Below are 18929 nucleotides of genomic sequence, written 5' to 3'. Positions count from 1 at the left end.
CTAAAACCACTCATGCTTAATTTTGAAACCAGAACGACTATCGATATAATGTTAACAAACTTTATCTTTAAATTGCCATTTTTTTTGGAAACCACATGGTGACTTATGGAATTTTGTACTTTTGACTAAAGTTTTGATTTTGAGTAAACCATAGGAACCATATCCGTAAGAAAATACAAACCTAAAGACAACAATGGGAAGATTTCAAAATTTGGACTGAAACTGTGATTTTGTTTAAAAAAGGGGACCAAAGTTGTAATTACTTAATATTTAATGAAGTTTTAACATACGTATTTGAGAATGCACGGTATAATACTCGGATTCCATCGATCAAAGAAACTTTTCTCAACGCTTGTTCTGTTGTTCATCAATCATCACCAACACCAATCCCACGAGATCATCCATCCCTTCTTTCGAGAGAATTACTTCAATGGCCGAAGCATAAACAACCCAAAATTCATGGCTCCTAGAACCCACTTGACAGATCTCGGAAGCATCGCCAACGTTGATCTGACCGAACTTGGCGCAGGCAAGGAAGGCTGGCTTGATAATCCCAATCTCCTCTGTGCTCTCGATACAAATTCTCTTGCAATTGCCAATCGATACTACATCCTTGTTCTCGAGTGGTCTAACGCCTCTGGTACTGCTAGCTTTCGGGTCAAGATCCGACCCAATCTTTCCCCAATTGAGGCGGAGTATGTATCTGCTCTGGAGTGGTTGGTGTTTGATGATATTAGGGTTATTGCCATCGGAACATCTTGTGGGTACTTTTTGATTTACTCACTTGGAGGCGATCTTATTCACAAACAGGTACCCTCAATTAGATTACTTCCATTACTGTATTTCGATTTTGAATATGCTTCTAAATTGAACTCGTTCAAATCAATTGCTACCTACAATAAATTCAATATAAGTGCTATGAATTGCATAATCAGTTTTACCCAATCACTCAAATAGTTACACTTTTCGCCATGGAGCGAGGTAAAATAAGCTAAAAGAATCGAGACATTGAGAGTTTGATTCTCTCCATGAAGCAATAGCCAACGTTAAAATCTAGGAAAAGTAAAGTAATCACATTTTCATACGCCTTAAATTGCCATGATTGTTTTGGCAGCTTGTATACCCTGGAAGGATTCTAAGGTTAAGAGTACGTGGAACCAAGAGAGATATCACAGAAGATACATCATCTTTTGAAGAAGTATGTGTTGTTATAGCAGGCATAATTGCTCGTTTTGATGGATCTGATCTTCAGGTAAATTGTGGTTGACAATGAAACAACAAATGATTTCAATGTCCTTTAGTAAATTGTGGTTGACAATGACATGCAGAAAGTACTTCAAAAATGGTATCAAGAAACTCAAAATCAATTCTGGAATTCCATTAAAGATCCAGAAGAAGAATCTGAAAATTCCTTCACCCGAATTCCATACCAAGTTTGGAATGTCAATGGATACGGTTCATGTACTGATGCTGCCATCACAGGTGTCATGTCGCCTCCTCTTCTTGAACTACAGGTAACGTCGTAAAATGACCATTTTGCCCCTCTCTGTCTTGATGAGTTTTGGAGACTTTCTGAGGGTATTTATGGTATTTGAATTCAGCTGGTTTTATTGTTGAGCAGTCGAGTGATCGCTATTATTGTGCTGTCACCATTGGAGTTGATGCTGCAATTTCTGCGTTTAGGTTAGTGATTCTTGGTTTTAGAGAAAATTACATTTTTGGTCCCTGGGTATAGCTAATTTTTGCAGTTTTGGTCCCTGTTCCTAGTAAAATTACTACACATCGTCATTTTACTTGGAACAAGGACCAAAAACGTTGCAAAAAGCAAATTTGCAAGAGAACATTTTGGGACCAAACTTGCAAAAAGAAAATATATTAAGGGACCAAAAATGTAATTTCTATTGGTTTTATCACAGAAAGTCTTGAGAAGTGATTTTACATATGTGATTTTTAATTTTTTTTTTGTTAAGGCTTTCTGAAGATCGAAGCAGGTCTTTTGTGGGGGCGATTTTGTCAAAAGTTATGCCTGTAACTTTTTCGACAATAGCTTCTTTTTCTAAATTGGTTTGGAGGAGCCAACAACCAGCAAAAAAGCCAGAACCAAAGCCACAGCCATTTGCTCGAGGTGAGTAGGGTTATTTTGGACATTTCATTAAAGGTTTATAAGAAAGGTCAAACTTGTACTTTGAAAAATCTACCCAATTAAGAAATGCAAGTAGGTTGCTACTTCTTGCATTTAACCCTTATTTACAAGTCAAATAATATGTTTTGGTTTATCATTTGGATACTGATTGCAAAGAAACTTACTATCAAAAAAGGTAGAGAAAAGTATAAACTAATGTAACCTTATTTTTATCAAATTTACAGCTTTACCCCTTACATGTTTGAAAGATCACCCGAGAAAAGGGGAGAAGCTAACCTTATCGCCAAGCGGGACTTTGGCGGCAATAACGGATTCACTTGGCCGTATTATGCTCTTGGACACCCGTGCCCTTGTGGTTGTACGGTTATGGAAGGTAACAGACTGTGATTGACATGTATTGGACTCAGACTGTCATACATTGGACTAAGACTATGACGGATGTAAGTGGGGAAAAAGTGCAATCTTTTGTTTCACGCAAAAAAGATGGGACATGGACTTGCTTCCATCACCCATCTTTGCGAAAAGACGTAAATGCCCTTTTCATCCTCAATCATTGAAAATATCCCTTGAAAGCTTGTCTGGTCTTTATAGTGTGTTGGCCCATGACAATGGCACAAAAATTGTTTTTTTTGTCCCACCAAAAAAAAGGTGGGATAGGGACTTTCTCTTATCTCACCCATGCAAAAAGACGAGAATGCCCTTCTCATCGGAAATAACAAAAAAACTCAATTTTTTCAGGGGTATCGTGATGCGAGCTGTCTTTTTGTTGAAAGACTTGTAAATAAAGAGAGTATAGGAAGCCATGAACGCGTGAAAAGCAATTATTGTTTATGTCTTGCCATTCATGCCCCTCGAAAGGGCATTGTTGAGGTAATAAAAAAAAATTTAAATGATTTTTTTTTCAAATACTAATATCTATAAAATTGACAGATTTGGCAGATGAGAACGGGTCCCAGGATTCTTACAATCCCGTGCCCAAAAGGAAGCAAAATACTACAACCCACTTACAGATTTGGATCATCAATAGTTTCTGAATCCTCTTATAAACCGTTGGAAGTTTTCTTTCTGAATGGAGATTCTGGTCAACTTTCAAGATTAAACTGATTGATGTTTTTCTTTTATTTGTTTAGGGTTTCTTGTGTTTATGGTGGTAAATTAAGGGGTTGTTTAGGATATTCTTGTTTATCAAAATGGAGTTTAGGAAAATGTGTTTCTATTAGGTTATATGGTACTAAAATGTAATAAGTTGATAAGTTTTTTTTTTTTTTTTGGTGTTTGATGCAAATTGTTTGTGTTTATACATGTAAAAGAGTAAAAGTACCAAAATGGATAGGGGTAAAAGTGTAAATGGTTAAAGCTACACTCTTTAAAGTGCATATGTAGCATGGTACTCTTGTTAATGTTAATTTAAAGATGGTTTCAAAATAAAGATTCCATCAATGTAGAACACTTGTAACGATAAAATAATTTTAACCACATAATTGGGCATTTTTTTTAGCGAATGTGGAATCAATGACTTTTGTTGCTATGAATTCATGATCTATATTTGCATGTGGCTTGCAAGTAACGGAAAAAGACAAACAAAGCTTTGATTCATGTGGTTCTTTCGGTTAAAACAGTAGTAAAGTTAAAATAAATTGTTTTGCATAGCATTTTTAAATACGAAAAATGACTAGTAAAGGTAGCAAATTCTTAATTTTGTTAACGTTTATTTTTTATTTTATTATTATTATTTTTTTTACTTTATATAACATCAAATTTGTTTGAAGTTGTACATATAACTCAAGATCACTGAGCTGTTTCAGCAGGTTAGGAGCAGGATCCAGACAGCTTAGAGTCGAGTCGGTAGAAGTCATGCCGACAGACACCTGTCAGATTTAGAGTTCTAGGTGCGAGATATGGTTCTCCTGAAGATGTCACCTTGGAAGGGTGTCATTCGGTTCACTAAGCGGGCAAGCTGGGCCCCATATATATTGGACCTTTCAGGGTTTTGACTTGGGTGGGTCGGGTTGCTTAGCGCTTAGATCTTCCAGATGAGTTCAGTCAGATTCATAGCACGTTCCATATCTCTCAGCTGCAGAAGTGCTTAGTGGATGATTCCGCAGTGATACCATTGGAGGATATTCAGATGGATGACCGCCTGAATTATATTGAGAGATCGGAGGCGATTCTGGATCGGAAGACGAAAACCTTGAGGAACAAGGTTGAAGAGTTGGTCAAGGTGTAATGGCAACACCGAAAGGGTTCAGAGTGGACTTGGGAGCCGGAAGATGAGATAAGAGAGCACTATCCAAAGTTATTTGGGGCCGCAGACTTCGAGGACGAAGTCTGATTCAAGTGGGGGAGAATTGTAGCGCTTGTTATGAGTATGTTTCCTTTTTTCCCTTTATATTTTAAAGTTTTGCATTATTGGCCCTTGGAGTTAGTATGCGGGGCGTACCACATGGTACGCTTAGTGTACTAAGGAGGAGTTTAATCGTGGGTGTGAGGCCTCGTACGTTTGGCGTATGAGGGTTATGCATGGCGTATGTAGAGGATAAGAAAACCCTAATTTTAGGGTGTTGGACCCTATATACGGTCCTAAAGTCCTTTGGACTGGCTTCTTTACCAGCCTCCATTGCCCTAAAACCCAAATCTCAAACCCTAATAGCATCTTTAAGTCTTCTTGAGCCTTGTTCTTGATTTTGGTGGTTTATGTTCCTTGAAGTGAAAGAAGAAGAAGTTGGTGGACTCATTCTTTAGAAGGAAGCTTAGAGATACAGATTTAACTCTATCTTTTAGAGACTTTTAAGGTATAAAGTCCTAACCTTTATCCTTGTATGTTTAGATCTCTTCATATCATGGTTTTTGTGCTTTTGGTCCCTTTTTGGATTAGTTTGATGAGTTAAGTAGTTTGAGGGGCTTATTCTTTTATATCGGGGCATATTATGAGTTTATTAAGCTTAACGGTGCAAACTTTATGGGGTTTATGGTCTCATGCATGCCTTAAGTCATCTATTAAGTCCTTTTGAGCTTTAAGAGCTTCATAAAGCCATGCATGCACGTAAAGTTAGCAACTTTACGTGATAAACCATCTCTAGGAAGTAAAATCTAAGTTTTGGAGTGATGTCTTAATGGATTAAGAGTTGGAAATTGGAAAATGGCCAAATGAGGGAGTACATTGGGCGTACAAGCAGGTACGCTTAGTGTGCAAGCCCTAAAGCGAGTATGCTGCGCATACGTGCTGAGTACGCCCCATGTACTCATCCAGTTGGGCTTCAGACGTTTTGGGCTTTGATTTGGTCCATTTTGGACTTAGATGCTTAAGACCTTGTTGGGCCATCAAGTTTTGGACTGATACCTGTTTTGGGTTCTCTTGGAAAAGGCTCATGAAAGGGATTTGGGCCCAATTTGGAAAATTGAGCCTTGGCTTATTATTTTGGTATTTGGGCCTTGGATTGTAGGTTTAGGCCTTAGTCTTGGACCAAACTAGGTAAGGGGTAATGGTCTTTTTACTCTAATTTTGGACTGATGGTTATGGATTGGAGTCCAACTATTAATTGGATGTTATTTGGTATTGATAGCTCGGGGATTTGTTGGACCAACAACCAAAGATTTATCAGAGTGATTAAGCAGTTCGAGGTGAGTTTCCTCACTGTGTTTAGCGGGTCGAAGGCACCAATGCCGGCCCATGATTTTGTTATGTTTGGATGCTAGATGTCTGCGTGACTCTTGCATGTGTTATGTACTCGTATGTTTACCAGGCGAGCCCCGATGACCATTTTGTATGCTATGTATCTCTATGATTATTTCATGTGTATGTGTTTATATGTATGTCGGGCGGGGGCCGATCTGTTTACCGAGTGGGGCCCGATGATGGGAAGGGCCCATTAAATGTTTATGATGTATGGTATGCGGTATTTTAGAGAACTCACTAAGCTTTGTGCTTACGGTTTTCAGTTTATATTTCAGGTACTTCCAGTTCTAAAAGGAAGAGCTTAGGATGATTGCAGAGCACACACCACCTCATTTCGTATTTTCTTGATTTACTCTGATGTTATATGTTGAGAGAAAAACTTGAACAAACGTTAGTACAAGATAATGTTGCAGAATAATAAGTTAATCTCAAAGGATCTTGTTAGCTTAACAATAATAAGCTAGAAGTGTTAGATCGCGAAAATATAAAGGAAGTAAATAGCAACAAGTTATATCAAGTAGACACCAAATTGATTCATAACAAGGATTGCATGCAAACACAAGTTAGTAAATGCGATCAACTTAAAGTGAAGAGGAACTCGGGATATCGGTTAAGATAGAATAGAGATGAATGATATTTATATTTCGATAATAGTTCTGGAAGTGGGTAAGTGTTACATGAAGAGGGAGTCTCTATTTATAGAGTCCTGAAAAGTTACATTGGAAATAAACAAATACTAAACTACCGACTTCAGTGACCATGCAAGGTTCACTGGACAAAACAAAGTAAACATGCTAAGTCAGTAAAGTAACATAGAAATCTTCATGCAATCGTTCAACTCCGCGGTAGTTCTATAGTTTTGCGATTCACAATAGATAAGATTAGTCTTCGGTAGTCATTTTCTTTTACGGTATCAACAACAATCTAGGAGTGTAGTTCCTTAGCTAAAGAGGGTCACCTTTTGTTTCAACAATTTCCCCCCAAAGTGACCTCTTAGCTGTTTTCTTCACTTGTTCAATTTGAGGAACCGGATGATAATCCACTAGAATTTTCTCACTAGAATCAGCCACTGGATTCTTTTGGTTATCTCAAACTTGACTTCTTCTGTTGTGTGCTTTGACCGTTGCACCAAAGACAGAGTGATGTCTAGTTGTTTCTTGGTTAATCGATGGATTGCGGTCACCGGAATGAAGTATTTGGGACCACCTTGAGCTTTCTTATACACGACCCCTAGCTCAGGGAAGTTTGTTGTACGAAGTGACATGTCTTGGATTCCTTCAGTGTAGGTTGGCATAGGCTCGAAGTCAGGAAAATTGAACTACTTGGCAAGGACTGAATGAATTTCTTCATCAATCTTTCCAAAGTCGCATATCAATGCCTTGAGGAATTCACAAGCTCTTTCATAAGCAATTTTCATCTTTGGATATTTTTTAGCTTTGAACTGAAATACCCGAGCTATCAAGAATATTTCTTTAGGGTTAATGTTCACAAAGTTTGCTTGGGTTCTGGTGTATTCATCTCCTCTTCTGGTCAGGGTGTATTGATAGAATTCAGCCTTCATGAATTTTCTCACTTTGTAGTTCTTTACCCCGTCTGGTCTATCATTAGACCATATTTTCTCAAATTCAGAACCATGCTTAGCATGAAAGAGATTCAGGCGTTCAAACTCCATGGGGAGTCTTTTGTCATCCGGAAGCCTTGGATGAAATGATTGGAATACTAGAAAAAACTTGGAGTTTGGGGAAATGGGTATGTCCCGGTATCCATTTGATGGAGGTTCAACATAAGTGAGGATTGGACGGTAATCATCATCCAGTAGTTTGCGATTAAGATTTACCCAAGAATTGACTAACGACTCATCCATCATTGTGTTGAACCTGTGAGCTCTCAAAAATTTTTCTACAAACTTTTCTATCCTCCAGTCACGTTTTCTTTCAACAATGGCCAGAGAGTCATCAGAATGTTCATATGATATTTCAGGTGCTAAGTTTTTGAAATGAGGAGTTTGTTGTGGAGAGTCTTGAGAGATTGAGTTATGTGGAGACTTCAGTGAAGACCGCGGAGTTGGTTGTTTTTTGAGATCTGCAGTAGGAGGAGGTTGATCCCGTGGAGGAGTTTTTTGTTGATGAACTGAAGGAGTCTTAGACTGTGAAGGATCTTGTTCATGTTCTTTTCTTGGATTACTTTCACTTCCCCCTTTTGAGGAAGCAATCTTCTGTTGCTCCTCAAACCATTGGTTTAACCCGTCAATTTTCTAAAACGTTTCATTGAACTGGGTCTTCATTTGTTTACAAACTTGTTGATTTTTGGGGATCTCCTTGTTGAAGAGTAGTTGATAATTCTCCTTTGTAAGGTGGAGGATTTCATCAACACTCGAATTTGCAGTGAGTGATCACCTTAACCAATTGATGGTGTTTTGGAGGACCGCAAGCCCTGATTAATATGCGGTGTGTGTCTCTTTGACAAGCTACTTGGAGTGACTTGCTTTTTGTTCAAGAGTTTGTTTGAAATCATTTTTTAGTTCAGTTACCTCCTTGATGAGATTTTTCAGCTGTTAACACGAACTCCTTGTGATATGTTGTTCTTTGATTATCAAGATCCCTGATTCCCATTTCAATTCTTAGAAGGATTCTTCGAGCATTCATCCTTTCTCTTGTCTCTAAAATTTCAATATGATCAATAAGTGACTAAGGTGTTGGAGTTTCAAAGTTATGTGGTGCTTGAGTGGTTACGGCAGCAAAAATTTGATCAACTTTAGCCTGCAGACTGAGAAATTCTTTCCTATAGACTGCGATCTTCTTCTTCTTCTTCTTCTTTTGTTTTGGCTTTGAGATGGAGTGTTGAGATCCACTCGATTCTTCATCATCAAGTACCATTATGAAATCGTCTGAAGGAAGGGGTTGTTGAATATCATCATAATTGTCATCATCCAGACCGAACATAGTAGCTGAGCTTATTTCGATCGTGGTACCATCTTTGTTTGAGTCATAAGTTTCTTCATTTGGAGGGGGATTTGAGGGACCAAAACAATCCTCTAAGTTTTGAGCTTGTTGAACAGTATCTTCCATGGCGGTCATCTATTACTGAATTGCCATGATGTTGTGAACAGTTTTGGCATTGTTTATCATAGAAGCCCAATACTTTTCTACAAGTTGAATAGCTTCCTCCTTTTGCTGTTGTTGTTGCACCTGTTGAGCCTTTCGAGCTTGCACTGCCCTCTTGAAATCTTCAAAGTTTCTCATTCAAGACTCTGTAGTTGGACGGTATCGAGTCCAAGAGTCATCCGTTGCGTAACCGTCAAATCCTTGATTCGCCGACGTGTCCCTTGGGTTCACAGTTACTTACACATTTTTGCTCCCCGTGCCTAGACCACTTGTAAGTAATGATGACGGTATAGGATTTATAGAGCTTCCTTGGTCTCCTTGATCTAGAATCAAGTTTGGCCTCAGCTCTGTTTTGGCAAGGGCTGAGAAAGAAGTGCCCTGCTGTGCAACTTGTGTATCAAGTGTATGTGTGACTCAAAGCAAAATGGAGTTCAACTCCTAGGGTTTAAAAAATGTGCAACCTGGATGCCTTGGAGACCTTAGGGCGACTCGTAACAATTGGATCCCTTGGGTTCCAATTGGGGGTATGTCTCCATTGTGTGATGAAACAAATACACTTTATGTATCTGAGTGATGAGTTTGGGGTTTTGAGGGTGAGTCTGAGGTGACTCGAACGGCTACAGGAGTCTTCTGAGAGATTCCGATATGTTCCATGGTACACATTTGGCTATGACTGGGGTTTAACTTCAATTCCTTTCTCCTGAAGATATCATGGGATTCTGAAATCTCATCTTGGTTTCGTCAAGAACATTGCCAGGTATGTCATGAACAGGAGCTGTAGGGGTAGGCTATGTGGTTTTAGCTTTACGTTTCTTTGAGGAAGCAACTCCCTTTTTCACAATGTTCTTGGGAGTTTTCCTTTTGACAACAAGAGATTTGACTCTTTTGGGTTTTGGTTGAGGATCTTGGTATGTGGTAGTCTGCGGGTCCTGTGTTGTGGTAGGCTGACTGGGTCTTGGCACGGAAGAGTGATATGGGGCAATATCACTCGTAGCCATGATATGGTCAGCTGCCTCTATGGTAGTGAGTCCAATGGACTCTAAGATATACATGGGTAATCGACGAATAAGACCAAAAATAGTTTGATCCTTGGAAGCATTATACCTTTTGAGATCGCGGGTTGAGAAAAGAGTTGTGTCGTTGCCCATCCTGAGTTGAGCATCCTTGTGTAGATCATGTATGCACAACGACTAGAACCTTGCAAATGTAAGCTCTGTCATGTTTTCTTTTGGTGCTTCCTTGGAGATATATTGCAAGAAATCATCCCATATGATTTGACCAAGATTGACTGCTTTTCCTTTGAAGATGCTCCATATGATTTCTAGTAGCTTGATGCCCATGTTGTCTGTCCCTCTTGTTCTGCCTTAGAAACATTTGATCACGAAATGGCAAACAAATTGCCATACAATTGGTAGTTTGTTCTTCTTGAATTCGCATACAACTTTTAATTTCACTTGATACCCCATTTGATATAGGGCAGAAAACACATCGGTCGTGCTTGGAGAGTAAAATTTCGTTGAAGGAAGCATTCTGAGATTAATGGCAGTGAGGAACTTTTACTTGGTGACAACTACCAAAGAATCATTAATCAGATTCAAATTAAACTCTTGAAGGTTGTTGCTAGGTCGGAAAGCCGAAAAGACACATTTGGAAAGAATCGCCATTGGAACTGTTTCAGTAAACGCTACACCCCCAAATCGGAATGACGGAAACGTTCGGGGGAGGTGGAGGTCATGTACAGTATCACAAAAATTGTATAATAGTAATCAAAGCAACAACAACCATTGTATTGATATTAAAAATGTTTACATTTCATTCGAATCGAATATGATTGACTCCAAAAGTAAATAGCAAAGTAAAAACTTGAAACTACTATGCTCCATCTTCTAGAAACCTGTGCCTGTACCTGTCTACTAGTGTCATGAGAATACAAGTGGTTTTGAAAGAGTGTCAACATTAAAGTTGGTGAGTTCATAAGCGTTTTGTCTTGGAAAACAGGTTCTTTGTTCTTTGTAAAACATGATGTGTTTCTCCAGAAAATACTATATTTTCTGATGTAATAAATTATAAGTGAAATGACTTTTACCGGTTCCTTCTACGAGTACTTAGTGTATACATGTCATATACAATCCAGATCGAATAGACAATCGATTGTGTGGTTCTGCCCCAAGCCCACAACCAAACAAGGAACAGGAAATGAGGCGGAGGCCACACATCCCACTGTCTGTCGGATCCTCATGTATATAACCCTGACGTATTCACTAGCTACTTACAAAGTTAACTGTATTAGTCCTTTGACCTTTGAAATACGTTGAAAGTGTTCCTTAAGAAAATCTTGTATTTTCTTAATATGAAATATGATAATACCAGTTCCTTCTATGACCACTTAGTTTATACTTATAAACCAAAATCGAACGGACAGTTGATTGTGTGGATCTGCCCTAAGCCCACAACCAAACAAGGAGCAGGAATTAAAGCGGAAACCACACATTCCACTGCCTATCGGATATTCTTCAAACATAACCTTGATGTATAAACTAAAGAATTATAGAATTAACCATGATTGTTCGTTAGTTGATTGGTAAACTATTTGCTTGTAAAATACTGATGTTTGTCCTGGAAAATCCTATATTTTCCATAAAAGTGAGTTATTGTCTTAAATGTTTCAAATCTGAAAAGTACAATTATTATCCCATACTTAAGGTGTTAAGGTGTAGCTTTATTATTAAATAAAACTAGCCGAAAACGTGTTTGTTCTGTAAACTAGAAGTGATGTTAATACCCTCCTGTGATCACTTAGTACATACGAGTTATAGAAATCTAGATCGAACAGACAGTCGATTGGGTGATTATGCCCTAAGCCCAGAACTAAACAAGGAACAGGAAATGAGGCGGAAGTCACACATCCCATTGTATGTCGGATGTTAATTTCATATCACTCTTGTATATACTAAGTAATCACATAGTTATTAACCTTGTAGACTGTTTGTTAAGTATATTATTACGTGAACGAGTTGTTTTATCCATGTGAGTTCTTATAACCATACTGATGGACGTTAAACCCTACGACATACTTTGGACGTCGTAAATGTTAATGACGTTTGTCACCCAGAACGACTATAGCTAATAGTTAGGGTGCAGGATTGTTTGTTCCATATAGATCTATACACAAACTCACGCTCTTCCTCCAGGAGACTCTGGTTCATTAGGTTAGACTTCCCTTGGTACTTAGGTAAGCACTCGAAGACGCGTGTCATAAATTGGTTCCCTCAACAATTCACGAATAATACCATGAAAATCCTTTTCTGTAAATAACATGTATCTTTGTAGAAGTAATTTGTCCGTTCCATAAACTGTATTTAAAATAATTTATAAGTTTGTTTCCGTGTTAAAATCTATGCTCGTAAAGTAGTTGTGTCTTAATGTGTTTTGTAAATTGTACGTAAGTCTAGTAGTAACAATGTTTGTCGTGTTTAGTAAGTTTCATGTTCAAATGCATGTTAACGGTAAGAAAATATAATAAAAAAATTATATTTTTAAACACAAGATTACTTGTGTTTTACTTGTATCCCCCCCTAAAAACATTAAAAAGCTTGGAAAAATATGAGGGTATGAACTCACAGTTGTTTGTGCGCGTGTCGGACAGCGGGACCGGAAAGATGACCCTCGAGTTGTCGTATGCGGAATTAACGAAATCCTAATGATGATTAAACATATAATTGTATTTAAAATTAGCAAAACCATTAATTTAAAGTGTTAGAAAACACTTGTTTGTGTAAGCCCCTAATTTGCCTGTGTATCAATCAGATCCGTTTGATGGTGCAGAATCCCAATCAAACGGATGATGTCAGATCAAATAGAAGAGAAGGAGAAGAAGAAGATGATGAATCTCAATGTATTAATGAATAGAATGATGACCTGGATACAAGAGATGCACACACACACACACACTAACACATAATAGTTCTTCTCTCTCTCTAGCCGTAAACTCTCTTCGTGTTCATCAATCTGTACTCCTCACCCTAACACCTATATTTATACTTGGAGAACATGGGCCGGATAACATGGGCCGTAAATGGGTTTACGGACGAAAACACAGCCGTAAACACCTTACGACTGTAAACACCAAGTTGTTTACGGTCCAAGACACAAAAATACATTTTTCAGAAAAGTAAAGTATAAACCATATTTTTGACCCAACAATCTTCCCCTTGGTTTATAGTTTTCTTTTCTTAATGACCCAACAAGCTCCCCTTAAAAAGTAGATGGCTTTTCTTGTTAATTTTCAGTTGGAGATTGGCTTCAACATTTATCTTCGATGACTTCACAACTTCAAGATGTACTTGATGAATCTTCAATGAATCAGTTCATCTTGAGCACTTGAGCTTTTCTTCAAGGTTTGACTCTGAACGCACATTGGGTGAGGAGGCTTCTTGTACTGATTCTTGAAAGATGGCTCTTTCAGCTTTAGAATCTTCAGAGAGAACATTAGAGAGAACAAATATTCTGGATCACTTCAGCAGGTACAACAATAGCGGCAAACTGATTGAGGAGGCTTCAATGCAATCTGTCACATAATCTTCAATTTCAGCTTCACCTTGCTTCTGAGGTTGAAGGATAGAATGTTGAAAGAATAATCTTCATTTCTTTCTCCTTCGAATGAGAATTCTTTGATGCTCACGGACGAAGCCTTTGGCTCAGAAATCTTCAACACAAACTCCATGAGTTTCATCTTCACCTGAAATCACTTTTCAAGACAAAACAAAACTAAAAGAAAATTTAGAACAAAAGTAAAGCAGAAATAACACTATTTTTGATTTTTGTTTGTTTTTTTATTTTTAATTCTCCCCTTTTATTTAAATTAGAAGAACACTATGAACAAACTTAACAAAAAACAAAAATAATAGCTAACTTTAAGAGTGATTTGGGATCAAAGTTGTTGGACAACCTTATTCCACTTGTTGGTACCCTTATCTTCACATCTTCGTCTGATCGATCTCCAGTATTGTGGTCCACTTACACACGAAAAATTTGTGACAATATTTTGGACAATTTACTAATGACATGATACATGCATATATCTAATTATAACTTTATTATCATGATTGGCCCTAATTCTTAAATAAATCTTTCACATATATCTAAATATAACTTTATTATCATGATTGGCCTAATTCTTAAATAAATTTTTCTTATGACCATTTAACTGACTACAACCAGGGATATTGTTGTCCACCTAAATCGAGCAGCGAGATCTACAGACAATCTGTATTTGTTTAATTTTAAGTGTACTAGAACGTGTTTCCCGCTTCCTGATATGCCCCAACCATCAAGAACTTCCAGAGTACTCCTTACACCGAGTGAGCAGACAACCATTTAAAGAGAGGATAGATTCAGAATTCTATTACTTATTACTTCAGAGGGGTTGAGAAGTAGATGGTTGCATATGCTGTATACCAGGTCGGATTAGAAGTCACGCAAATGAGACAACATATGGCTAACAGATAAGAGGAATTTCATATATATAACATGCAGAGAAATAGAGTTGCATATGTTGTGTACCAGGTCGGATTGGAAGTCACGCAAAGGAGACAACATATGACTAACAGACATAAAGAAAGAAAATGATATTCTACAGACCTAATTTATCGGAATTTACCAGTCGCCCCATCCAACCGGAATTAAGGACAGAATCCGCACATCGAGGAAAGGTGAATCCACAGTTCTAGATACGAGTTATTTAATGTGACTGGTAGAGTCCTATGTATATCTCCCTGCTCAACCTATCCGAGCGTCGTGAAATCAGGTTAAACGGATCTAACTAGGTCAAAGTTTGTCAAGTCCTTAAATTCATTAGGTTCAACTCTCCCTAGTCAAGTCCATTTAAAATCTTTCGTGCCTACCAGCGCATCAAACACAGAGTGTAGACGATTCAACTTAGGTACGTTACGCCGATTCAGATTGCCCGTTATCACTTGCTAATTTCATTTCCCAAAACATCTCCCTCAAACACATTCCATTAACACCATATTTTTGATTTTCTAATTTTCTAATGTTTTTGGATTTTTTTTAAATTAAAATTTTCTAATTTTTGTTTTGTTTTTATTTCTCCCCTAAATTTGTGCATAGGAGAGAAACGAAAGTAAATGCGCAAATTTAAACTATCTTAAAACAAAAATTAGTCTTTAAAGCGAATCAACTTAAGAAAAACTCAGGAGTATAGAGAAGAAAACGCAAACCGTAATTCACCGATTGAATCTGCATTCAGAAGGTCTGAGAACAGCACGCGTAATCTCAGAACAGATCCGAAAATTATTCATGTCATTAAGCGCTAACCCCATTTGTGATCTCTTCCTTTCTTCCTTTCCCGCAAAAGGACACATACTCTCAAAAAAGGTCTGAATGTTGTACAGTTGAGAGATGTCCCCAATCATATGCCAGGAGCAGCCACTCCCAATAAACCGAAGTCTGATGATATGCCTCCAAAGCTGCTCCGACACAGAGCGGGATTAATTGGTCTTTGGAACCTAGTCCATTTTGAAACCGGGTCAACCTTTTTCATCCTTGCAGGGTACTCTCTCCCATGACATATCCTGTTTATCACAAACAGAAGACAATGAAATATTAGAGTCATTAGAAGATTTGGGAGTTTTCACCTTTGGTACCCATCTATATTCGGGTTTAACCCATTTCTTATTCGATCCGATGGGTGCCTCGACACTTGATTTGGAACTTGAAGCCGTCTGCCTAGATGACTTTGACCTAACCGGTCTTGGCTTCACAGGAGCATCTCTTGAACTAGACTTCTAGGCCAACATTCCCGTCTTGTTCTTGGGAGTTGGATGCTTGTCCTTGTGCGCATTCCAGTCATCATGGTCTGAACGTGACCTTGAGGGGTTTCTTTTGGAGTATCTCCCTCTTGGTGCGTTCTGCCAGCCTTGTGCATAGTAAGGAACGTATGCGCGATTTGGACAGTTTCTGGCAATGTGTCCAGGTGTTCCGCAGTGAAAACAAGTCCTTTTCTTCACTGGGAAATTGTTTCTTCCTGCCCCTGGTGGCGTATCTTTTCCTTGTCTCTTGTTGTTCCCACATGCACACTTGCCACAAGAGCTCTGTTGCGTTGGAATTGGTGGCATGTATTTCTTAACAGCAGGTTGATCAGAAACAGCTAAGTTCGAAGCAACATATTCAAAGTTCAAGGAGATGTTGGTTTGTTCAGTAGTGCTCTCCTTGTTCTCATCTTCTGCTACTTTACCTGCACATTAAGTAGAAACATTAGTATTTTCAACATTAATAACTCCTCCTGACACAAATCCAACTCGTTTTCCATATCGAAGATGTGGCTCCCTGTCAGTTTCATCCTGTGTCATAGGGATGGATGTGTAGCTATGATTGAAAGGTGGAGGAACACTATCATACCCTAGACCCTTGTTTTAATTATCTTTGAATTTTAATTGGGTTTCAAACAAGGAATCGACTGTCTGACTTGATGCAGTATAATTTTTAAAACTAACATCTATTTTTCACACTTAATTTTCAAAGTGTCAAATTCTTCAGTTACAGAAGCAAGTTGTCTCTTAATATAGTCATATTTTTCACACTTGTTGCTATACTCTTCCTGAAGCTTCCTAAAGTCTTTGATTTTTGCTTCTAATTCAGCCTTCAGGGGTTTCTGTCCTTTCCTGAGTTGATATCCTTCATATCTCAGGTCCTCAACTTCTCTTTTAAATAAATCAATTTGTTCCCGAAGAAATTTAATCGTGGCTTCACAAGCTGGAGTACATGTAACTTCAGTGACCGGAATGTTTTCAGAACTCATTGTTTCTCTACACTTCAAAGCATCAAGTTCTTGAATTACATCAGCAAGACTAAGATGATTGAGATGTTTTGTCTTCTTGATGATAGCCACGTTCATATCCCACGATTTCGGAATTGAATTCCGTAGCCTTTTGTTTATCTCAGATTTGGACAAGAAGATCCCAACTATATTCATCTCGGTAGTAAGTGTAGTAAATCGCTACAACTGAGTTTCAAGGGTTTCTCCAGGGATAAAATCAAAAAAGTTGAAATTTTGTCTTAACATATCCTGACGACTCTCTTTCATGTTTCAACTCCCCCATAGACCTTAAAATCAATTAAAAAGCACAACTAAGACCCAAAATCAAACTTAAAAGTCAAACCATTTGATTATAAACCTCAAAAGTCAACCTTAAAAGTCAAATTTAAAGAGTTAAACTCAAAAGTCAAACTTGAAAAGACAAACTTAAAAGTCAAACTGAAAAACTAAATTTGAAAATTTAAAAGTTAAATGAAAAAGTCAAAGTTTAAAATCAAATGTCAAACTTGGAAGTCAAAGTCAAAATTTAAGGTCAAAAGTTAAAAAGAAAATTAAAATATAAACTGATTTAGTTAAAATCCAATTTACTGCCGTATAAAGAGTTCACTGCCAAAAGGGGTTTGCGGCCGTAAACTTCAAATTTCCGGTTGAGAGGAGAATACGGTTCTTTGATTTAAATGGACTTGACTTTAAGATTCCATTTTTGAGAATTAATTAAAATTAATTAAGATTCAAAAAAAAAAAAAATTAACTGCTGAAAACAAGATTTTCTGCTGAATATAGTTTACTGCCGGAAAATATAGTTTACTGCCGGAAGGAGTTTGCGGCCGTAAACTAGGAGTTTGCGGAGTAGAATTTACTGCTGAAAAAAATAAAAGTAAAATAAAATTAACTGCTGAAAACAAGATTTTCTGCTGAAAAAGATGGTTTACTGCCGGAAAATATAGTTTACTGCCGGAAGGTGTTTGCGACCGTAAACTTCAATTTTTTGATTAATATTTTTTAGTTCAATTGTTAACAAAAATTCACGAGATTAATTTAATTCACGGTCCAGGGTTCAACGCGATTTAGAATACAGTCTTCAAATTAACAAACTTGCACCAAAGATCGGTTCACGGCCAAAGAACTACGATTCACGGTTGAAGAACTTGATTGGTTTGCGGCCGTGTATCGGAGTTTACGGCCGTTAGCTCGGACCGGAAACACCAATTATTCAGATTCCAGACGAAACAATAAAACCTTTTGACTGATACAACCAGGCTCTGATACCAATTGTAAGTCCCTAATTTGCCTGTGTATCAATCAAATCCATTTGATGGTGCGGAATCCCAATCAAACGGATGATGTCAGATCAAATAGAAGAGAAGGAGAAGAAGAAGATGATGAATCTCAATGTATTAATGAATAGAATGATGACCCGGATACAAGAGATTCACACACACACTAACACACAATAGTTCTTCTCTCTCTCTGGCCGTAAACTCTCTTCGTGTTCATCAATCTGTACTCCTCACCTAAAACCTATATTTATACTTGGAGAACATGGGCCGGATAACATGGGCCGTAAATGGGTTTATTGCCGTAAACCTGTTTACGGCCGTAAACACAGCCGTAAACACCTTACGGCCGTAAATACCAAGTTGTTTACGGTCCAAGACACAAAAATACATTTTTCTAGAAAAGTAAAGTATGAACCATATTTTTGACCAAACAATTTATGTGTTAGGAATAGTTACCGAAAATGGATCAAGTGATAAATGAGTTTTTGGCTCTCAGGGAGTTCTCGGCCGAAAATTGGTTTTCGGTTGAACACGGGCTTGCGGCCAAAATCGTGTTCTCGGTTTTGCTGGTGTTTTCGGCCACTTAAAGGTTTGAAGGCTGTTCTTGAGGAAAATATGAAGATTCAAAGGATTCCACTTGAAGATATGAGTGTTCTTGGATGATCCTTGGGAGAGAATGGAGAGAGTTTTCGGGTGGAAAGGTGAAGAAATGACCAAGTTTTTGGATGAAAGCTTTTATAACGGTTGCGTTTTCGGCCGGAGGATGGGTTCTCGGCCGAGACCGGTTTTCGGCCGAAAACACATAGATGAATGAGTTTTGCTGTTTTTCGAGGGAAAAACTTGATTTTTTTGAGTGTTTTTGGTTTCGAAACTTATATAAATTTTATTT

The 18929-nt window shown here is 37.9% G+C and overlaps 1 protein-coding gene across 1 annotated transcript; it reads left to right on the top strand.

Annotated features, from left to right (window-relative positions):
* Positions 1-305: 305 nt before the first annotated feature.
* LOC111893405 (uncharacterized) lies at positions 306-3517 on the top strand. Its single transcript, XM_023889468.3, has 8 exons — positions 306-810; positions 1115-1252; positions 1329-1514; positions 1622-1683; positions 1971-2125; positions 2368-2516; positions 2882-3013; positions 3074-3517. Exons 1-8 carry the CDS (start codon positions 460-462, stop codon positions 3245-3247), a joined length of 1347 nt encoding a protein of 448 aa, XP_023745236.2. The 5' UTR covers positions 306-459; the 3' UTR covers positions 3248-3517.
* The last annotated feature ends 15412 nt before the right edge of the window (positions 3518-18929 follow it).

Source organism: Lactuca sativa, chromosome 9 (genome assembly GCF_002870075.4).
Source record: "Lactuca sativa cultivar Salinas chromosome 9, Lsat_Salinas_v11, whole genome shotgun sequence".
NCBI lineage: Eukaryota > Viridiplantae > Streptophyta > Magnoliopsida > Asterales > Asteraceae > Lactuca > Lactuca sativa.
The sequence above is the reverse complement of the archived record's forward strand: the minus strand, read 5'-3'. Positions and strand labels throughout refer to the sequence as shown.